Source organism: Stegostoma tigrinum, chromosome 4 (genome assembly GCF_030684315.1).
Source record: "Stegostoma tigrinum isolate sSteTig4 chromosome 4, sSteTig4.hap1, whole genome shotgun sequence".
In the NCBI taxonomy this organism is placed as follows: Eukaryota; Metazoa; Chordata; class Chondrichthyes; order Orectolobiformes; family Stegostomatidae; genus Stegostoma; species Stegostoma tigrinum.
Window position 1 is genome coordinate 106,507,610 of NC_081357.1, and position 24,501 is coordinate 106,532,110.

Below are 24,501 nucleotides of genomic sequence, written 5' to 3' on the forward strand. Positions count from 1 at the left end.
CGGAAAAAGCTGAGGTCGTGGCAGATTTAAAAACAATGAGAATTTTAGGCTGAGGCAAGATTTAGCTGGACTTAGTGGCAAGATAGGATATGGTCTGTAAAACATTTAATCAGCTGAAACTTACACTGGAGAGAATGAAGGTTGACCTCCAGAGTACTGGAGTAGACAAAACTGGAGGAGATAAAACTTAAATTAGCAGTTCCAGCCACAAATGTGTCAAAATTGGGACTGGAGTGAGATTACAGAAATGGATCTAAACCATTTGTTATTTGGAGGCTAAAATGTCACAAATCCTAGGGTGAACGGGACACAAAGGCTAAGAACAGTCTGGTTAATTATGGAATAGTCGCTAGGAAGGGAGGTGGTTTCTGCAGCGAGGATGCGGAATTTAACCAACGATATCATCTCTGGTTTTCCCAATGCTAATCTGGAGGAAATTTCAGCTCCCAATCAATTGTTCTTCAGTTTTATAAAGATGAGGTGGTAATATATTCCTGTATATAAATAGTGAGAATGATGCCTTGGGCTTGCTCCTTAGCTGGATTTAGAAGAAAATAACTTGTATGTCAGGAGCAGAGGATCACTTATGGTACAGGAATAGAAAATCAAATCTGATGAAAAAGGTAGTGCATAAGACTTCAAACTATAAAGTTATCTGTTTATAGAATCATTGTTAATAATTGGCAGAGGGTGTATTTATGAGCGCAAAAGGTGAGAGGTCCATATAGATAGGAAAGCTTTAGTTGCCAGCTCAACACTTTACCTCAAGTGGAAATAGTGGTTTATTTAAATACAAACCAAAAATGCTGGAAATGCTGAGAACTACCTGTAGGGAGGGAAACGGGGCTAATGTTTCAGCTTTCATGCTGTTGATCATTAATCACCAACCTGAAACATTTGGGGGGGGTTGGGTGTGGTGATGAAAAGTATATTGTTCAGGCCTCCCAGTGCAAAGACATTAAGGAAACTTCCATATATTTTTGTCACATACAAAGTCTTGAAGCATAATTTGCTGTAAAGTTAGCAAAAATGTCAGTTAAATGTAGAGACCCACACCTTGAGTATTGCATGCAATTTTGGCCCCCTTACTTAAACAGAAATGTAATTGTATTAAAGACTGCTCAGGGGAGGTCCATTAGATTGATTCCAGAAATGAGGGGCTTGTCTTAGGAGAGATTCAGCAGCTTAGGCCTATGCTGTCTGGAGTTCGAAAGAATAAGAGGAGATCTAATTGAGGTATTTAAGGTGCTAAAGGGCTTTGACAAAGTAGATGTAGGCCTTTCCTCACGTGGACCAATCTAGATTGGGAGGACAGGATTTAGGAATAAAAGATTGCAGATTTAAAACAGAAATCAGGAAAAGTTACTTCTCTCAAAAGTCGTGAATCTGTAGATTTTACTACCACAGAATGCAGAGGATTCTGGGACATTGAATTAGTTTAAGGAGGAGAGACAGATTTTTAATTAGTGAAAGGATTGAAAGGTTATGGAGAGGAGGCAGAAAGTGAAGTTAAGATCAGCCATGATTGCATCATATGGCAGAGCAAGGTTGTGGGGTCAAATTGTCTACTCCCACTCCTAGTTCTCATGTTATTAAAATGTAGAAAAGAATGAAGAACAAGCATGGTAAAGCTTCCTCATAGCTATCATAGAAAATAGTCCACATCATTTCTATAGACACAATGTTACATTGCACCTGCCTTAGAACTTGGCCACAGACACAAGGTTGTGATAGCCAACATGAGCCTCCTTTGGTACTGGGGGAACAATATTGTGCCTGTTTTTGCTAAAGGAACTAGAAATGCTTCTTGAAGTCATTTTGATGGCAGGGATAGAGTGTGGGAATCCCCCATTTGCTTCCTGCAAGATAACATATCTCCTTCCTTCGTTTGTTTTTAAAAGGAGTTGCTTTAAATGAAAAAGTCAAAATTCTGCCCCTAGCTAAATCTGGGCAGAGGGGTCAATCTAGGCCCCAAGACCAGCCTGATCCAGCAGGTGAGATTCGGTTTTGTGAAGATAAAAGTAGAATACCATTGTCAATCATTCAAACCTAACTGTGAATTGGGGTTCACAAACTATGGGACTAAGACATTCCTTACTCCTTGGATGTCTCATACCTTGGAGGGAGGACAGAGGCTCCTTTCCCAGAAGAACATGCATAGTACTCTGCCTCGAGGTGGCCCTACCATATCTAGACCTTACTTGATCATGTGGCCTTGTTGTTAGAAACCTTCTGAAATGACAGGGACCTCTGCTAAAACAAGGGGAAGACATCAGGTTCTACCAAAATGAAAGACCAATTCAAATACCTGTGGTGGATCTGATGGAGGAGGCCATAATTGAAGATGACATTGATGGGATGCAGTCATCGTCCTGGGAATATCCAGCTTGAATGGCACGCAGATAACTGTGACTTCGTGTGCGAAAGCAGCCAGGAAGATCCAAAGCATCCACTGCCTGTGATTCAATCTCTCCGAAAACAGACTCACAGACTGATTCAAATTGTCCATTCACCTCAGCTTCACTAACCTGAAAAACAAAATCAATCATGAAACACAAATTATCAATTGAAAGCGCTTTATTTTCCCTCTTCCTTAGGAAACACACAAACGTGGCAACCTTAGCCATTATTAAATAATTAAATAACTACCTTGGATCAGTGAAAACCAGGCTGTCCCCTCAGGGCACTACATGGATTTTAATGAATACTTTTGGAGTATGTTGTTTTAATTTGAATCAGAACCAAAACATCTCATGGTTCTGCCACTTTTTACCCTGATCTTAAACTTCAGTAGGTTTGTGGGTCATGTAAGGTAATTTGCCAGAATAATAGTTTTCCATATTTATACCGAATGCAGGTAAGGAATGTGAGTAATTACAATAACAATGTGATTGCATTATCCAGTTCATTTTCCACATTTACATCCGAGCAACAGTGGACATCTTTGAATCCCTGTAATCAAATATTACTCGGGGGTGCAAAGGTGGCCCCAAAGAAGTTCCAAAATTCTCAGCTAAGTTTGTAAATTTGTTGAATTTCCTACACAGTCAGAAAAGAAAATGGATGGTATTTCCACTTATTTACATGTAATACCTGGCTGTATTGGGGCCGACTAAAATGGCAACAATGGTGTGGCAGTGATATTGCTCCTTCCACCTAAGTGGCAAACATCAGAAATGGAAGTCATCCTTTACTTTTCTAACCTCAAGCAGATCAAGATCTAGCCCATTCAATCTTTCCTCATGAGACATAACATTCATTCCAGTTATTCACGCAGAAAATCGTCTGAGCTCTTTCAGATGCATTTACATAAAGAGACCAATTCTGTTGACATTATATCAAATATGATCTCATGAATGCCATATTTAACTGAAGCATGATTTCCGTATTGTTTCATTCAATTTCCTTCACAATAAAGTATTATCTTTTTAAACTCATTCATATTATGTGGGTATCACTGTCCAGGTCACATTTATTACCCAGCTAATTTCTCAGAGAGCAGTTAAGTGTCAACTGAAATGCTGTGGGTCTGGAGTCACATATCAGTTAGACCAGGTAAGAATGGCAGCTTCTTTCCCTAAAGGATATTACTGAATCAGGTGGGTTTTTTTTCCTGACAATCATCATTAGATTCCTAAATAAAGGTATTTATTGAATTCAACTTCGAACATCTGCCAAGGTAAGATTCAAATCCAGATCCCCAGAACATTATCTGCGTGAATGGATTAATAGTCTTGTGGTAATGCCATGAGGCCATCACCTCCCTTAATAAATTATAATATTCTATTATTGTTCTTAATTACTTGCTATAGCTGCTTACTAACCAGTTGTGATTTATCTGCCAGAACACCCAGATCCAACTGCAGCTCAGAGCACTGGAATCTCTCCCCATTTATATAATATGCTTCTCTATTATCCTTCTGTTCTAAGTGGACAATTTCACATTTTCCCACATTACACTTCATTTACTAGGTATTTGCTCGCACACCTAACTTATCTATAATTCCCTTATTAGTTCTTTGTGTATCTTGCAAATTTAACGATCATGCCTTTGGTCCCTTAATTACATTCTGTTCAATTCTTTGAATTGCTACTCAGATTTTCACAATTTAGCCTTTTCTTTAAATCCTATTCAATGTTCTACGTGTTTCTCTAAAAAAAAGTTGTATATCTGGTCAGAACAAAGGGAGTAGCTCAGACTTCGTTTTGTTTGTTAATGGTTTTAAACATAATTGAGCCAAACGAGCTTCGCTAAGTTCAAGATTATTGCATTTTGCCTAAGTTCCTAATTCAACAGCAAGATGAAAATTTGGAGGTTTTGTCCTGTAAGTCAATTAATGAGAATAAAAGTAATTTCAGTAATTTAAGACAGTCCCATTTAAACTTAGTGGAATTGATTTGATTAGAATTCAATGATGCAGCACAGATCAAAGCCATTTGGCTCTTTGGTAAATCTAACTAATCAATCCTAATTCCCTGCCCTTCCCTTTAGTCCTGTACAGTTTTTTTTCTTCAAACATTTATCCAATTAATTTTGAATGTTACCATTGAATCAGCTTGAACCAAAACTTCCGATGATAAATTATGCCTGCCATTTGTTGAATCTTCACCATGTGTTGCTAACCTTTTTATTATTCATTAGATTTCCTACTTCTGTATCATTTACAAACTTTGACATTAAACCTTGTATTCCCAAGGACCAGATCATTAAACATGGATACATAGAAAACAGGAGCATGAGTAGGCCATTGGGCCCTGCTCTGTCATTCAGTGTGATCATGGATGATCATCCAAGATTGCTTGCTCCTACTTTTAACCCCATTTCCTTTAATCTCTTTATCTCTTAGAACTGTACTAAAACATATCAAATTGAACAGCGGGTCTAATAACAACACCTGGGCTTTAAAGATGTATGTTTCCCTCCAGTTCGCTAAACACCATTCACACTTTTCAAAAAGTAGAACTCTGCAAATATTGAAAAACTGCAAAAAAAGACAGTAAAGGGGAAAATACTCAGCAGGTCAGGCAGCATCTGTGGAGATGTTACTGACCTGAAATTATAATCTGTTTCTGTTTCCAAAGATGCTGCCCGGCCTAATGAACATTTTCAGCTTTTACTGTTTTCATTCACATCACTTGTTTTCTGTCATTTAATCAGTTTGTATCTATATAGCCACTGTCCGTTCACTGCTGCTAATAAATCTATTACACAGCACTTTGTCATACATCTTTTGAAGGTCCATATAGAAAACATCAAGCCCACTATGCTTTACACCTAAATATACTCAATAATATTAATTAATTACAGCTTTACAACTGAAGCCAAACTCAAAAACATAAATATAAGGTGATGGATTAAATTATTACCCAGATTCAATCTTCCCAAAGTTTACAGTCTTCTATTAATCACTGTGTTTGCTTGCTTTTCACTCTTTAAAACACCATTCATGACTTGACTGTCCTTCAAGGTGCTATCTGCAGCATTTGATACGGTGTTTGTGGTTCATTGAGATTGAAAAGCTTAGTTTGGTATGACTGAAACCAATTTGAGTCACAAAACAGGCCAGGCATTTGGTGTGATCATGAATGATCATCTAACTCAGTGCTCTGTTCCTGCTTTTAATCTCATTTGCTTTGATCCCTTTATTCCTCAGAACTGTCATTATAAGTAAAATAATCCTACTACCTTCAGTTATCACCAGCGCAGGGCATCTAGCTAATACTGAAGTTTTACTTTAAGCTTGCATTGGAAATAACTTGTCATATCAATAGTTCCTCATGTGTAGGGGTTTTGTCACAGATTTCGTTCTTGATCAGCATCAATGTGCTCTCAGAGAGTGAAATTTGCCTTGACAGTATATGGTCAACTATGTTTCTTGGATTGACATATTTCCCATGAGACAGCACTGTATTTCATGGAAAGTTAATCAGAATAATATTTGATTGCCCAACTTTGACAATGTTGCAGATTTCATGACAATACTGAAAGTGTTTGCCGAAATTCAATTTTAGGCTTCTCATGGTAATTAAGAAATTTCCACTTGGTTTATTCTCCAGTTTAATTGAATGGGCTAAAACCTTTCCAATTATACCAGCTCTCCTAGATGAATGTTAAGACGAATGATCCAGCAGGTAATCAATATTCTTGCTTATGCTTATTGATGACCATTTTCTTCTTGGTGGTAACATAACAATTTCACTTTTACAGTCAAAGAAAAAGGGATTATTTTCAGATTTCACTATTTAGTCAATGAAATGCGTAATCATGCCAAGGTTTTGATTTTTAGAACAAAACAAGACTGTTAGAGTTGGGTGAACAAAGTCAGAAGTCATATGACACCAGATTGTAGTCCAACAGGTTTATTTGAAATCACAGGCTTTTGAAGCACTTCTCCTTTGTCAGTTGAAGACAAGGAGCAGCAATCTGAAAGCTTATGATTTCAAATAGGCCTGTTGGACGGTAACCTGATGTAATGTGACTTCTGACTTTATAAAAGTCAAAGCATGCTTTTCATTAAACCCAATAGAACCAGCTAATCTGGGTAAACTAAAATCACCCTGACACTTGCTTAGTGACTACAAGCACTTTGAGCAGGATTGGTGCAATGTTTCGTCATTACAATTGCGAATCATTGGATCTGCATTCGCATGTATTTAAATAAAGGATCACTTGTGTGTTTTGGAGTAAAAAAAAACTAAGTTTCATTTTGCAAATAAATTATGATTCTCAGTACATAATTAGACATTGTTGTATGGTTCAAGGTTTTGTTTTCACAGTTTTAATTCTGCCCTGTTTATTAAATTTTGGTTGAGATGGACCAAGGCTGCAAATGGTTTTTGATGATGACCACATCAAAACGCTGACATTGAGAAGACTATTTTACTGAGGGGTAGGTCTCACCTGACTGACGCAGCTAGCTTGGCTCAGTGTGCTCACAGCTCTCATATAGCTCTGATTTCTCGAGCGAAACTTGGGGGAGTTCTCACTGGTGGCAGGATCTAGACTGTGGTTGATGGTCACTTCAATTGCAGACTGTAGGTGGTTCTGGCTGCAATGAAAAAGAAAGCATTTTACAGCCAATAAAATACTTCCGAAGTGTAGTCATGGTTGTAATGCAGAATGGTAATCATGAGATTGGATGAAAATAGTATTTTGCAGAATTCAGTTCAAAGTGGAAAAGTAAAAGCTATGCCAGATTTCTTTACTTGACAGGTTTCTGTAGTTTTACAAATAAAAACAACTGGATCCATTTACTCTCTTCATATTGTAACTGACTTAAATGTCATATAATTGCATTTCTTAACCATCAAAACTGTTGGCTTCCTTTATCCTATTACTTTAGAAATTGCCAGATGATGCTTGGAAGCATCAATGTCTGTATAAAACTCAAAACATTACCAATGACTCTGACTTCCTTTTTTTGGATATTTGTCATAAATGTAATCGCATTATTTACAAAGTTAGACATGTATTCCCCATATGCCAAAGAAATGTATTGACAACAGAAGTATGTTATACGAAGAATAGCCACATTCTGAGTTTGCATAAACAAATAATGCTGGAGCATAGCCTTGTTCAGGTGGCTGAAAAAGTGTGCCATATCAGAGGAAACTTCTTTAGATTGTTTCAGGAGGGATGGTATCCAACTGAGTATGTCACCATACTTTAAATGCCCATTAAACTGCTGAGCCACTAAAAACTCACTGAAATTTGCAGTCATAACTAAGTTTTGCAATTCTCAGACTTGTGCTTAAGTTCTCCTATGGTCTAACCTCTCGCAATCTCTGAGCATTTGGAAATTTCTAAGTTCCTCCAATGCTGTTCGCTATGACCCCAAGTCTCTTTGCACTGCCATTGGGGTCATGATTTTAGTTATCTAGGTGCTAAATCCCTCCCTAAATCTCCCTTCTTCTCTACCTCTATTTCCTTTTTAAAAAGTACTTCATAAGCCTACTTCTTTGACAAAGCTTTTCGTCACTTAGCCGAATATGTGACCCAGTGTTAGTGATTCTCTGATTCAGCTTCTATGGTGTGCCTTTGAGTCATTTAGCGGAGTGAAAAGCTGATATAATATTAGTGTAATATTTTGCTTCTATTGTTAGTATGATAGGTAAACTGTTCTAGTGTTCCTGAGGCCATCCTTTTGAAAGATGTCTTCCCCATATGCCAAAACTCACATCGGCTTCATGAGTTCAGACTCTTGATCGTGCAAGTCAGGGCCTTATGATGTAGTTAGGATTCCAACTGCTGATATAAGGGATATTTGGACAAAGTGTCGGCCGTGCAATCATGTATCTGGCATTGCCCCTCCAAAAACAGCCCCAAAACTTTTTCAAAGTTACATTTAATGAATCCAGAAAGGAACCTGATGTTTGCTACCAGTTGACTTGGTAAATGCCTCATGGCTGTGTAGTTATTTGTACATGCCTCATTCTTCCTCCCCACCCATCGCCACCTCACTGACAAATTCCACCAAAAGGCTATATTGCAAAAGCTCTTTCACATGCCTTTTCTTATTTTACACTTTTGTTTTCTGCTCCACTGCTGTTTTATAAGTGTAGAAAGATAATGGGAGAAATGGTATGCACCATATTTTGCTTTGACTGTTAAAGCATTGACTGATACTTGTAAAGAGACTGGGATTGAATTGAACTACAAGCTGCAAACAGGCACATCACTTCTAGTTTCTGTCAAATTTTATGCTTTGAGTTGCTTTCAAGCTTCTTCAGAGGCTCTAGTCACGCAGAGCAATTAGTAATGCTCCGGCAAAGTCAATGCTAACTGTGTTGCTTGCAAAATAGAATATCAATTTAACACTTTCAGAGATAGTAAGGTCTGCCAACGTTGGAATCTGAGATAACACAATGTTCCGACCCGGAATGTCAGTTTTCCTCCTCCGCTGATGCTGCCTGCCCTGCCGTGTTCCTCCAGCTCCACACTGTGTTATCTCAGTTTAACACATTACCTCTGGACAGTCAGCAAAAGCACAGACTATTGTGTATACTGGCAAAATGGAGGGATTTCCCAGAGTGCCAAGTATAATTTGGTGCGATCCATGTGATCTATTTTTATAATCTGTAAGGGCTAGAGTCTACTGATGTGCACATTACTGATGGCCTGCCTTAAGGCATCATTCACAATCTTGAGGCACTTCGTACTTTTGCCATTATATGAATAAAACGGGAGATAAAAGTTCTGTGTTCTTCCAGCCTCATGTCTGTCTACCTTGGATTCCAGTGTCAACAGTTTTCTGGTATCTAACCAAGTATTCCAAGTAGATGAAATTGCAGCAGATAATTTTCAAGGCAGGTAAATGTGTGGTTATCATTTTGGACCAAATACGGAGATAGCTGTATGTATTACATGTCGAAAAGCTAAGAACATCATAAGACCAAAGAGATTTAGGTTGATATTTGTATACGGTTCTGAAATGTACAAAGTACAAGAAGCAGTCAAGAAGGGTTATGGGCTGTTTGCTTTTCTCACTAGAAGGCTTGAATATAAAAGGAAAGACATTTGCTATAGTGAAAGAAAGTGCTGTGAATCACACCTTGCAAAGGGTGTACTGATTTGGAAGTTGGCATGCACAGTAAATTCACCAGAATGTTACAAGAACTTCAATGGCTACAGCAGGAGCAGAAATCTACAGAATAAAAGGCTAATATTTTCTTGAGCTTATAGTAAGCCATGAAAAAGGGAACTTGACTGAGACGTCTAATATTTTGAAAGAAAGTGATTAGATAGATAGAGAAAATCTTTCTTCCCACTGGTCGGCAAGAGTCAGGTATGGCGTTACGCCCTTAAAATCAGAGCCAGGCCATTCAGTTGTGATTAGGTCTTCTCACAGAAGTGGGGAGGTCCCTCGTACAAAAAGTAATGTGTTCGCATTTCTATTCCTCTTTAAAATTGAAGCTGTCAGGCTTTTGTTAGCTGAGGCTGTTAGGACTGCTGGAACATGACAGCTGAATACAGATGAGCCGTGATCTCATTGAATCACAGGGCAGGTTTGAAGGGTTGAATGGCCTGCTGCTGTTCTGAACTTCATGCCTTAAAAATGGGCAGTTACAAAAGAAAATCTGCATAATTCTGCAATACCATTTTGGGCCAAAGGAGGTCGCAATGGTCACTGCATCTGCCGGCAAAAGTCTAATTGCTTCAACCACATTTCAAACAATATCATAAATTTTGGGGAGGAGTAAGTTATCTTAATATTCTTTACAGTAATATATGGGAATACCTCAAGATCACAAGAGAAGGACACATGCCATGTGCACTCTGATGTGCAAAAATATGTGAATTACTGACATATTTATACCACAGTTTTAGGGGTTGGTAACTTGGCAGACCATTTTTTAAAATAAATATTTTATTTAGTGGTACAAGCGTTTAAATGAATGCCCAGAAAAATCTCTGTGCCTAACTGCTGGCCATACTACTGGTGAGATGTGTACCTGAATAGTGAGGCCAGAGTTCCTTTAAGAATTAGGGTGGCACAGTGGCTCAGTGATTAGCATTGCTACCTCACAGTGCTAGGAACCTGGGTTCAATTCCAGCCTCAGGCGACTGTTCTCCCCAGTTTCTGCACAGGTTTCCTGTGGGTGCTCTGGTTTCTTCCCACAGTACAAAGATATTCAGTTTAGGTGGATTGGCTATGAGACTAGGGTAAGGAGTTTGCTTTGGGCAAGATGCTCGTTGGAGGGTTCGTGCAGACTTGATGGACTGATTGGCCTCTTTCTGCACTCTAAGAATTTGATGATTTGGGCGTTAGTAGAATGGAGCCTACTTCAATGAGTACTGCAGAATTCGGTCACAGTGACCATTGGGAATGTGGGAACAAGTGCCAAGGCTGAGGGTGGGAGTGTGGAGTCCTATTCTTCCTGGATCAATATTCGGCAAAGTAGCTTACCTTCTTGTTTGGGTTCAGCCTACCACAGGCAATCTCCTTCAGTGCAGCTGACATAGACATGACTACCTCAGGACAAATATTCAAAGAAAAGCCTTCAGTCAGGCAAGAGGCCCTGTACTTGCACTTATATAGAATCAAATGCCTGCATCCAACAAGGAAAGAGGACACATATCTTTAGCTGAAATTGCGGTCTAGCAATTTCTGATCAGGAGTGTGCATGCACTTTCTGCCTACCATTTGCGGTTTTAGCAATCTTTGTATCACCCAAAAATAGGTGCAATCTGGGCTAATTTTAAGCCAGCAAGTCCAAATAGGCATTAGTACTCCGTCTATGGCTGGCTGTAACTAGTTCCCAGGCTCGTCATTCTTGAATTTTCTGGTGAGCTGTTGCCTTGAAATATTTACCTTCTCTTAGTTCTGTCACATATTTTCTATATAAAAAAATACATAGATGACATTTACACAACCTCCTGATGTCAGATAACCAGCCCATCATAAGCAGAGTGCTTGCTTCTTGCACATATAAGAAAGAACTGTGAATCCTAGACATCTAAGGTTGAATTTACAGTCAAACATACACTTTGAAGCACTTTAACCATGTCTTGTGTAAATTCAGTCTCAAGACTCAATATGACTGAAATGAACTGCAGTGGGACATCTTATGTTAGGTCACGTTTTACCTCTATATTTAAGTTGCATTTACAGAAGAACTGCAGCCTTCACGTAAACACATCTGAAATAAAAACAGAATTCAAAATGCACAGCAGACCGACTTTCATAATGAGTGATAGCCAAACCTCAACTCACATTTCTCCTTTCAGATGTTGACATGCATCATACCTATTTTAAGTTTCTGTACTTGAGTTGTTCGTGCATTTATAATACATAAATATAAAAAGTATTTATCACAGATTTGCATTGAATCCATCATTAAAATGAACACTACTTTTCCCTGACTAATTATATGCCATATTGAACTCACTGAACTGTTAAATAAAGAGAATTAAAAAAAGTTCAATCACTGTCTTCTTTCGTACTTCAGAATTGCAGTGCTGAAGCATTAGCATTCTGTCCTCATTGTCTCTGCATTAGATAGAAATACCAGCCACTTTCACATTTGATATTTTGCTCTCGTTGGGCATTAGGCTATCTGGATATAAATGGATCTACTTCAGTGTGTGGTTGGCTACAGCTGTTATGTCATTTAATTCACCCACACATAAACTCAGTATGCACTGAATTTAAAAGAAATACACTTCTGACATTATTGCTCGATGTCTCTGTTTTCTTTCAGCCACTGCTTAGTGTGTATTCCATATCATACAGGAGCACCACATGCTGAACGCCCATATAAAATGTCGAGTGGACCATCTGTACACCTTGTATCATTCAACTTCTTACAAATATGTGATAGTTCCCAGTGTTTTAATCAGAAAATTGCCTAATTCCACTATCACATAGGTCCGTAGGAATATAGGAAAAGGAACAAGTGATTCATGCCATTGAGACTATTCTGGCATTCAACCAGTTCATGGTAGACTTGCATTTTAACTACATATACGTGTATTATAAAAACATAGAGAATAGGAACATGAGTAGGCTTTTCAGCCATTCGAGCCTGCTCCAGAATTCATCATAATCATATTGATCCTTCTGAGGAAGGGTCACCTGATCTGAAAAGTTAACTCTGATTTTTTCTTCATAGATCTGCTGAGCTTTTCCAGCAACTTCTGTTTCTGATCCTGATTTACTATATCTGCAGTTCTTTCGGCTTCAATGTAATCATAGCTGATCATTATACTCAGTACCTTGTTCCTACTTTTGCTCCATGATCTTTGCTCCTTTTAGCCCTCAGAAGTATATCTATCTCCTTCTTGAAGTCAATTAGCTCCATAACCAACAATGCTGTCTCCCGACAAAAATTTATGAATCTTAATTTTGAAATTTCCAATCGACCTAGCCTCAATAATATTTTAGGGGAAAATTTTCCAGATTTTTATCTGATGTCACCCTGAATAATTTATCTAATGTCACCCAGCTCTAATTTTAAGTCTGCTTTCTCTGGGCTACCCTACTGGATGAAATTTCTCTCCACCTGCCCTGTTAAATCTTTAATCAGTTTTTAACTTTTCAGCCAGGTCACTCATATATTCTATACCCAAATAGCCAACAGTCTCTGCAATCTATTTTCATAATTGAATTATTTTAGTTTGAGTATTTTGGTGGGTTTGTACTGCATTGTCTCAAAGGCTAATACACAATTCTTGAGCTATACTGTATAGGACTGAATACTGAACATCGCAATTGAAATTCATACAAAACAGGCTGTTTCAGTTAAAATGATATCCTTTGAATATGCACTTGTGACTTTTATAACGTCATTCAAATATCAAAGTTTTTGTTCCTTACTGTACACCCTTATATGTGTGTGTGTGTGTGTGTGTGTGTGTGTGTGTGTGCATTTAAGATACTTCAGATATTCAACCTAATGATGTGCAGGAGCTGCCCTAACAATTCACAATATTCATACATACACAAGAAAGAGAAATGGAAAATGAAAGGAAACTAAAATGAAAGAAGTGCTTACTTCTGACTATCTACTTTCTGACCAGCAGCTTTCATTAGTGTTTCATGGAGACTAGCAGCTTTTGGTGAACCTTTTGGGCTCGTGTCGGATTCACCACTTTCTTCATCTCCCATTGCTTTAATGTAGCTGCCACTTCTCATCCTTCGGCAAGGGATCTCCTCATCTTTGCTTCCCAGTGGATATCCTCCCCATTCATCCTGGGGGACCTGGAACATTTAAAATACAATGTATGAACAACAGTTGATCTCTATCTTCATCCAGATACAGGACAATGCAACACAATTCCAAGTTCCTTAAACTTGGCAATTTCTTGCTCATTGCCAACAGAGCAGTTTGTCACATACGACAGGCCTTACCTCTTCACCAGAGGTTTGATAAACTTAGCATGGAAACATTTTCTAATGCTGCAAAATGAAGAAGAACATGCATGCTGTGTGGTCATATTAAGGATGGCAGTAGGCATGTTGAGTAATTAAAATACAAAAAATTCTGGATTGCAGCAAAATGAACGGACAGATTTAACAAAAAGGAAAAACAAACTCAGCATTTCTATGAAAAACATAAAGTCTAAATTGTCACCTACAACCAGTTAGTAATTCATATTTGTTTTAAGTAGAACAGTGAATATTGGAAATTTGAAGAATCAACAGTCAAATTTGAAAACATAGCAGATACATCATCATGAGAAAGGAATAAAAATACATTGTATATACTGTATTTGGAATTGGATACGAGCCAAGTCACTGAATTGAAATAACCATAATGTAATGACTTTTTACATAAGAATCTGAGTATTTATTTCATACTCAGTAACTTCTCTGTATTGGATCTTTCGGATTTTAATATAGTACTGTTAGAAAGTAAGGGAGCCAAGGTTATTTCAACATGTGGACACAATTTGTTCCACCACTCAGAGTCAGCATGAATTTATGAAGGGGAAATCATGCTTGACAAAGCTAGTAGAATTCTATGAAGATGTAACTAGCAGAGTTGACAAGGGGGAGCTAGCTGATGTAGTATATTTGGACTTCCAGAAAGTGTTTGACAAAGTCCCACAAAAGACATTAATTTGCAAGATCAAGCACATGGGAATGGGGGAAGTGTATTGACATGGATAGGAAACTGGTTGGCAGAGGGGAAACAAAGGATCGGAATTAATGGACCCTTTTCAAATTTGCAGGCAGTAACTAGTGGGGTGCCACAGGAATCAGTGCTGAGACCCCAGCTATTCACGATATATATTAATGATTTGGATGAAGGAACAAAATGTAACATCTTCAAGTTCGCAGATGATACCAAGTTGGGTTGGAGGGTGAACTATGATGAGGATACAAAGATTCTTCAGCATGATCTTGACAGGTTGGGTGAGAGGGCAAATCAATAGCAGACACAGTATAATTTAGATAAATGTGAGGTTATTCACTTCGGAAGCAAAAACAAGAAGGCAGATTACTACTTGAATGGCTGTAAATTGGGAAAGGGGAGTGTGCAGTGGGAGCTGGGTGTCCTTGTGCACCAGTTGCTGAAGGTACGTATGATGTGCAACAGGTGGTAAAGAAGGCAAATGGCATGTTGGCCTTCATTGCGAGGGGTTTTGAGTACAGGAGCAGGGATGTGTCGTTGCAGTTGTACAGAGTATTGGTGAGGCCATACTGGAATATTGTGCACAGTTTTGGTCTCCTTTTCTGAAGAACTTTGCTCTTGCTCTCAAGGGAGTGCAGCAAAGATTTACCAGGCTGATTCTGGAGATGGTGGGACTGACATATGAGGAGAAATTGACTAGGTTCAGATTGTTTTCACTGGAATTCAGGTGATTTGGGGGGTGGGGGAGCGGAATCTCATAGAATTTGACAAGTCTAACAGGACTAGACAGAGTAGATATAGGGAAGATGTTCCCAATGGTGGGTGTGTTCAGAACCAGGGGTCACAGTACGAGGATTCAGGGCAGATGATTTGGGGCAGAGATGAGGAGTCACGTCTTTACTGAAAGAGTGGTGACCCTGTGGAATTCATTACCACAGGAAGTAGTTAATGCCAAAATATTGAATGTATTCAAGAAGTGACTAGATATAGTGCTTGGAGTGGATGGGACCAAAGGTTATGGGGAGAAAGCAGGATTAGGCGATTCAGTTGGACGAATAGCCATGATCATGAAGAATGGTGAAACAGGATTGAAGGGCTGAATGGCCTCCTCCTACTCCTATCTTCTATGTTTCTACATCACTATTCTTTTTCCTTTTTTTTCCTGTGGTACGTTTGGTGTTGCGATACAGCAAAACCCGAAGTGACATTTCCCAAATTAATTACGATAGAGACTGATACTCTAAATCGTTAAACTCCTGAGCAATGAGAGATAATTCTTTATACACCTTCTGCCTCAGCTGGTTAATTTTAAAAGGATCCTTCCCTTGTGGATGTCTTTCTCTCATACCTAATGGAACTTGTGTTTCAAAAGGAGCCAATTTAATAAGGCTTTCTTGAGTGTGAGTTTGTTGGTTAATAAATGTGAAAGGATTACTAACACGACATGCACACACACAAGGAGATAGCAAGAACTGCAGATGTTGGAGTCAGAGTCACTGCAGTGTGGAGCTGAAGAGAACCCAGCAGGTCAAGCAGCATCAAAGGAGAAGGAAAGTCTTGATGAAGGGTGTAAACCCAAAATGTCAACTTTCCTGCTCCTCTGATGCTGCCTGATCTGTTGTTTCCTCCAGCTCCACACTGTCTTGACTGATGTGTACACATAAATTAGGAATAAGGTGTGACCCCAGAAGAAAAGTTAGAAGAGATATGGGTCTGTCTCTCTGGATCAGCCATAAAACATGATAGTGCAGTATTGAGAGTTGTTTTCAGGTTTCTTGGACTTGTGTGGGTGAGTTGAAATCCTTTCGTCCTGTTTCCTTTTGATGGTGGGTGTTGGTAGCACTCAAAACGAGAGAGTCCTTCATGTCCTGTTTCTTTTGGCTGGCTTTCTCGCTGGTTTGCTTGCTGCACTCAGAGCAGGAGATATTTTATTTACAATAAAGGAGTGACCAGTGGATGGTTCTTCAAATGTTATCTTCACAGCGCTCAAAGCCAGGCTAATGTATCTGAACCTCAGTGCACCAGCACAGGTTCTTCTAGTACTACAACTTCTTTCACCGGTACAGGGGCGGCACGGTGGCTCAGTGGTTAGCTCTGCAGCCTCACAGCACCAGGTACCCAGGTTCGATTCCAGCCTCAGGTAACTGTCTGTGTGGAGTTTTCACATTCTCCCCGTGTCTGTGTGGATTTCCTACGGGTGTTCCGGTTTCATCCCACAGTCCAAAGATGTGTAGGCTAGGTGGATCGGCCATGCTAAATTGCCCATAGTGTTCAGGGGTGTGTGCATTATAGGGGGATGGGTCTGGGTGGGATGCTGCAAGGGGCAGTGTGGACTTGTTGGGCTGAAGGGCCTGTTTCCACACTGTAGGGAATCTAATCTACACACAAACCATGGTAATAGTCAATTTCTAATCCCTTTCTATGATTATTCTTAGAGGGATAAAACACAAAAATGTCTGCAGGAAGTGATTTTTTGCTGAGAGGGGCCATGGAGGAAATAATTCACCTTATTGTCACCTCTTCTTGTTGTGTTTCTGTCTCTGAAGTTTCCCTGACATTCAACAGGTGTGACATTGCATAGACCCTACTGAGAACTTCACCAGTCAGCATTGTAAACTTTATTTGCCTGTAGCAGTGCCTTATGAAAAAACACATTTTGGAATTTAGAACTTTTTTTAGAAGTTCATAGTCCTCTAGTGTATCCCACGTGAAATTAGAATTTAATTAGGTGTGTTCTCATTTCATTACAAATATAAAAAAAAGTAAAAATTTGAAACATCAAACAAATTCACACCAACACAATTTCTAAATCTTTACCGCAGCTAATATGTTTCCAGTTTTAACTGGATCTCTAAGTTCTGCTCATCTACAGTAACAATCAATTTCCCATCAACGTTAATTAGTATGGTCGAAGGGGCAAACTCCAACAGAATAATTTTGCATTCTGGGTACTTCACAAAAGTCAACAAGTTGTGTTCAGGATACTATTAAAAAGCAAGGAAGCTGATTTTATTTCAAATGATCAAAAGATACCCAAAACATAGGACTAAAGCATTTGTGACAATCTTTAGCTAGAAGTACTGAATGAATGATCCATCTTGGCCTCCTCCAAGAGATTACCAGAAATACTGATAGTAGTCTTTGACTTCTAAAAAACTCCAAACTTCCTTTATATTTGTTCTGGAAATGGCTGAGTGCATTGGATATTGCAAAGGATATGACCCTGACACTGTTCCACCGTGGCACTGAAGACTTGGATTCGAGAAACTGCTGTTCCACCAGACAATCTATTACAGCAGACTATAACACTGGCATCTATCTGATGATGCAAAAATTTCCCTCATGAGTCCTGTACACAAAAATCTAGGTCAAATCTAACAAGGGCAATTAATGCCCCACTGTCTACCCTCAATTATCAATAAAGTGATCGAAGAAGTCATCAACAGTGGCATCAAGTTGTACTTGTTTAACAGTAGCCTCTCACTAAGACCCCATTGTGGTTCTGCCGGAATGTTTCAGTAGGATGTTACCCTGATACACTACACAATGAGAAAAATTCTACTATCTGGTTCATCAGTATTTGAAAGGTGACTGGGAAATTTCAGAGCAAAAGTGGCATGACTTGACACTGGCATAACTTATCTGGAATTATGGAGGTAGAGAGTTCCTTCAAACAGGCACTTCAGGCACCCACCTGCATCCTTGCATAAATTTATTTTGATATGATAGACTGCTTTACTTGCTGTATCACTGCAATCTTCCAGCCAAGGTATTGGTTAAGAGCCAGATTTAGCCATTGCATTAACTTCTGAGTTGTGAATGCAGGCCCTGGTGGAGTTGTCCAGTTTGTCACAAGCACAAGGGGGTAGCTTCATTTACTGCTGCTTGTCTCCATTAATTGGGGCTCCAACATGAACTAATTGCCTCCTGAAGCTGGACTAGCATTACAGCACCTAACCAACAAAACTATTGCCTCATGGGAGAGGTCTCTCCCACATCCTATAGAGCTAAACTGGTAAAGCTTGGTTTGTCTCTGCATGAATCCCACAATGCATGCAGTGGTCAACCTCGTTAGACTATTATTCACACAGGGTGGATGAAGTAGGAGTCTAGGCTTCCCTGTATCTAAGTATTGGTTTGGAGGGTAGTAAGAGGTTCATTGTGGACCTCTCAAATCTCTCTCCAATTCATTCAACAACTTTTCTCAGTCGCTAGATTGATGGTAATGGGTCAGATCATCATCTACTTGTTTCCTCCTCAAGGGTGATTTTGCTTCATCGAAATGAATAATACAAGACACATTTTAGCAAAATTTTTTGAACAGAATTCATCAGGATAATAAGCAAAATTTATACGGTATGCAAGGAGAGTGTTGAGTAACTATCAAGTGAATTATGCTGGCAAACCAATTTAGGGATATCAGTCTGGCTCATGGTTGGTGCAACTGTGTATATTAGAAGCTACATATATTAATAGATAATGTCCTGTCCTTTGCAGGCAGAAAAAGACAACTGGGCTTGTTTTAATTCAACAAAATTTGTGACAGCTTTTTGTTTCCTTCATTTTACAGGAAAATGCCTTGACCAATTAGAGTCAACGCCCTGATGTAAATCTAAACAAATCTTGGCAATCAATTTAGATAGTATGAAGTTAAATATATTGGATATCAAAAAAAGAGGCAATCAGATGTATAGACTTTTAAAATGCTAGGAACAGATCCACAAAATAATTAAGAAAGCTAATGGAATGCCAGCCTTCATACCTAGAGAACTAGAGTATAAAAACGCAGAGGTTATGCTGCAATTGTACAAAGCCCTGGGTAGATCCCACTTGGACTACTGTGAGCAGACCTGGGCAACACAGCTGAGGATGGTGGAAGGAGTACAATGTGAGTTTACAAGAATGACACCTGGAGTTCAAGGGTTAAGGTAAGGGAAGAAATTATACAAATTAGGCCTATTTTCTCCATAATTTAGAAGTTTAAGGGCTGATCTGATCAAATTCTTCAAGATATTGACAGGAAAAGACAGGGTAGATAGAGTTAAAATCTGAGAATCGGTGCTTTGTCCAGTAAGTTTCACCTGAGACAACATGACAGTTCTGGGTATTATGCATATTGGTCACAACCCAGTTCATAGGGACTAAAATTGCATCTATACTTTTCTCACTTTGCCACAGCATTTTCCCTCACTCGCTGTCACCCTGACACCTCTACAACCTCTGAGACCACAAACCCTGCATTGACCTCTACACAGTCAACTCACTCACTCAGCACACCTCTCACCTACAGCAAAAGTAACAGCTTTGACACCAACTTTCATCTCCCTTTATATTTACCTCCTCCTCATTCCAGGAGGAAACCATTGGGCAAGAAAGTCAAGTCAGGTTGTTGGCCACCTTACATTTAGATTTTTCATAGAGTCAAGAGAGCATTCTGACTCTGACAGTCCTGAGTGACTGAGTAATCACTTCAAAGTCTCTGCCTTTATATCAAAGACTGCTCTCAATCTATTGTTCCAGGTCTCCCTGACTGAAGGCTATCTCCCTTGATCTGACCTAACCCTGCTGACAACCACGAGAAGCTTCCATTCCTTGTGACTGCTCTAAATGGCAAAGCAAGCTAGAAGTAATGTGAGCCTGGTATCTCTGGCTGAGAGGCAAAGTGCAAAAAGGCAAGGCATGGCAATGCAAGGCAGTGATGCAATTAGTATTCAGGTAGGCTCAGGGTGCTTATGTGCCATGACAGCAAGTGAAGAGCCTGGAGATGCAGCCTGATCCAGGTCTCTGGGTGTGTTTCCTTGAGAATACAGTGTTCTTGCTGCAGCATTGTAATGATAGCTGCCAGTGCACCCTGAGGTGCAGCATTATGCAGAGGTATTTCGTAAGTCAATCAGGGATGACCCATGAGGGTTCCTGGAGGCTGGCACATTTTGGATGTCAGTACCCTGGATATGAGGGAGGACGTTGCTGGTACCAATTTAGCCCATTGAGACGTTGGTGCATTATTCCAACATGGAGATCTTGTAGAGCAAGCAGCAAGTTGAATTTGTCAAGTATCCTCTCTGATATCCATGTTGAGATTTCTCAACTTTTAGCTTGTTTTGGCGAGATTGTTAAGTTGAGATTGCTTCGTGCTTGAGGTGAGTTGGGCCATCAGCAAGGTGTTTAACAAGCACCTTACTTGGACGCTTGCCATCACCGAGAGAGAAGCTCAATACAGTGCTTGTCAAAAGCATAAAAGGTGGCATAATTGGTCTTGCTGCCCATTTCATCCACTTCTGCCACTAACCTCATCATCGTCCATATTGCATAGACTCCAACGAGATTCCACCCATTGTTTATAAATTTCAAGCTTTTACAGCAACAGTTGCAGACATCAACATTAAAGAATGGAAAGCTGTATTTGCAAGTATTTGAACTTTACGCCAGGATTTAGGTACAAATGTTTTTGTTGAGAAGCACAAGCATCGAGATAGAACTTAAATAAGTAGAAAAACTGAATCACATAAACAATGATGGACAATCCTATACATCTTCCAAACGGTATTAAAGTTGAAGAACAGACTCGTTGACATTGTGGAATGCATCATGAGGGGCAATGAATCACGTATCCTGGGGCATTCTGACAAATAGCAACAACAGGCTTCATGCAATTTTTAATCTGGATCATATTTCAAAGAACCAAGCTAGCCAGACTTTGAATGATGATGATTTATGTTGAGTAAAGAAAAATGATTGAACACAGACCAGCTTACTTCACAATTTATACGCAGTCTTGAGTGAATTTTCAGCAATTCACCTTTAGCTAATTATGAATTTTATGAGGTAAATAAACTAGCTTAGAAAAGGTTGGCTTGAAGCACAATAGCACACATTATCTTCTGAATTTCACCAACAAGATAATTGCAACTTTAATGATAGCTTTAACAAATCTTCCTTCCTCTAAAAACAATTTGTGCAGCTGTTAGATTCTTATCTGTTACTTATCATAGCACAGCAGAACAATAAAATAGGAAAATGGGGGTACATTACACATTGGAAAGGAATAAACATTTAGAAATTTTGAAGGTAGATTGTAAGTTCTACACCCAAAAAGGTAATCTAAATAACCTGCTCAAAACTGTAGATTGGATATGATCTTCTAGGTTCTCTGCCCGTGATTTAGATTTACAACATTTACAGTTTGTAATTTTAATCACAAACATGCTTCTAATTATATTTTTTAATTGAATTTGAAGTTTTGGACCGGGTATCAAGAACGCTGTTTTGATGGTTGGCAATGCATTTACAACAAAATCAGCTATTATTTTCTGGGTAGGCATTAGGTATGGGTTCAATTTGCCTTAAACATGCAACGTTTATCCTTATCTCCTTCATTCCTGTATAAAAGCAGTTGGGTTTTATTAAATACGGAAATGAATTATTTTGTTTGGTATTGTTTGTGTCTATATTGCCATGAGTAGTTAAATGTACCTAAAAAGGAATACCTCATTGTCATATAACAAAAGAAGGGCATCTATTAATCATGGAAATTTGTTTATCTATTTAGTAATGAGTATAGTTTTTAAACAATACTATCTAATACTGTATGATATCCCCTGATTTTGATATCGAGATTATTACATTTGACAGCAAACAATCACATCAATACTTTCTCCATGAGCTATCACAGTGACTTCATAAAGCCTTTCACATTTTAACCAATTAATAGGTGGTATGAATAACAGAGAAACTAACATTATTGCACAGGCACCATGGTTACCATTGCCTAGATACCTGACCATTCCACTATTGATGACCTGAAACAAAAACGTTGTTTTTCTCTGCGTAGATGTTGCCTGGCCTGCTGTGTACTCCTAACATTTTCTGTTTTATTCTACCAGCGCATTTGTTTTTTTTTGCAGATTCAACACTAAAAATAATCACTGTTTGCTATTAGTTTGATTGGTAAGCATTAACTCAGGGAAGAAAAGTGAGACACCTTTTCTTTACTTAGTGACGAAATATCCATTACCTTCAGTGCAATTTATTACTTACAGATAGCTGGGCTTCTGACTGTAGGCTGTGAATATCTACATATTTTATCTCTAGCTGTCATTTCCCTAGCAGAGGAAGATTCTAAAAAGCACATATGTTATTATTCTATGTGACTAAACAAAAACTTATCCAGGCATGAGCAACAAAGTACAAAGCCAGCAATTCATTAAAGAGTGGCCAATTGAACGCAAAGTTTAACCATGCACTTATTTCTCAACCTAGAGTTGCATTAACTAGTGTTGCAGTGCTAAAAAAGATTGTCACTGGACTGGTGATAACTTCAAAAAATGCCCCAAACCTTTTGACAAGAACGCCACAGGGATTGTCGAACTGCCGTCTTTAACAAACTTTTGATGGATAATAACTGTGACAACATGATTTTGCTCAGGCATTGCAATCCGCATCAGCCTTGAGGTGCTAATTACCCATCAAGGCAAGGCAGCTCAGGGGTGCTGATGATAGCTGTATCATTCAAAATAATCTTGTTGCTATAGCAACAAACCATTTTGTATTTTTACCTCTTATATTGATAATGATAAAGTAAGTTTCAATTTTGAATTTAACATCCTTCTCAAAACTATTTTTTATAACTTGTTGAGTCATTCTGAGTGTAAGTATAACTCTTTTCAGTTCAGTGTTTAAACATGGAATAAATAGAATGCCAGAATCCTTCTATTTTAAAATACTTGTTTAAATCATACAGTTCACATGTATTTCTAAAAGTTTAGACTCCTCGATTGATATATAATTCACTAGAGTGATAAACCATGAACTGGGAAAATTTCTTCTGTGTAATGTCCCTTTAAGAACAAGGTAGCCAGGAGAATGTTTTGAACCAGGGTCAAATTGGTTTCCTGATTGTGGCATCATTAGGTTCCAAAAGGTGCCCATGAGATTTCTATGGAGTTGAACAACTAACAGCAAAGGGGAAGTAGAAAGTTAGTTGCAAGAGGGTAGGGTCAACCTTTCTTTTAGCAGTTAAGAGCATCGGGAATTTGTGCAAGGGGAAAAGAAGCAAAGCTTTCTCTGAACAGAATGGTTTTATGTTTAGCAGTCCTCATGCAGAACCTGAGATTATAGTGGGTTTCTGTGAACGTAACAGAGACTGTACTACAAAAACAGTGAATGCTGGAGAAATACAACAGGTCTGGAAGCATCTGTCGAGAGAAGCACAGAGTTAATGGTTTGAGTCCAATGACATAATGATCAGTTATAATAAGTATTAACGTTTTAGTTCAAGGAATGTTTGAAACAAAAACACCAAAATCATTTGCGATTGAATAATACAATTCAAACTTTAGCCTATGTTACGTCAAGAACTTATAATAATCCACTAATTTATTGGCAAGTTGTATTTTTATTTATTCATTCATGGCATGTGGACATTGCTGGCTGGGCCAGAATTTAGTTGCCCTTGAGAAGGTGGTGATGAGGTATCTTCTTGAATGACTGCAGCCCATGTACCAGCTAATCTGTCCAGATTCATTTCTCTCTTGAGACTTACTCATGATTGTTATGACTGAATCGCTTCCTAAGCCATTTGAAAAAAACACAGTTGGGAGTCAACCAGATTGCAGTAAGTTTGGAGTCACATATAGGCCAGACAAAGTAAGAATGGCAGATTTCCTTTTGTGAAGGATATTAGTGGTGAACAAGATTTTTTTTCTGACAATCAACAGTGGCTGTTATGGTTAGGGTCAGGGTTAGTAGATTCTTAATTCCAGATATTTCTGGAATTCAAATACTACCACTGGCCATGGTGGGATTCAAAGCTGGGTTCTCAGAGTTATCTGAGTTCTAAATTAATATCTAGCAATAATACCACCAGGCCATTATCTCTTTTAAATGATCAATTATGATCAGAAGAACCAGATCAGATTCATTTTA

General features: G+C 38.7%; 1 protein-coding gene across 10 annotated transcripts in view; it reads right to left on the reverse strand.

The window, feature by feature from the left end:
* The window catches only part of dlgap2a (discs, large (Drosophila) homolog-associated protein 2a), an 894,975-nt gene that overhangs the window by 64,347 nt on the left and 806,127 nt on the right, over window positions 1–24,501 (reverse strand). For all 10 annotated transcript variants that reach the window (XM_048531787.2, XM_048531786.2, XM_059645590.1 and 7 more), the window contains 3 exons: window positions 13,495–13,700; window positions 6,902–7,049; window positions 2,309–2,528 (listed from right to left, as the gene is read on the reverse strand). In XM_048531787.2, the coding sequence (XP_048387744.1) occupies window positions 2,309–2,528; window positions 6,902–7,049; window positions 13,495–13,700 (574 nt within the window). The remainder of the gene's footprint in view (window positions 1–2,308; window positions 2,529–6,901; window positions 7,050–13,494; window positions 13,701–24,501) is intronic.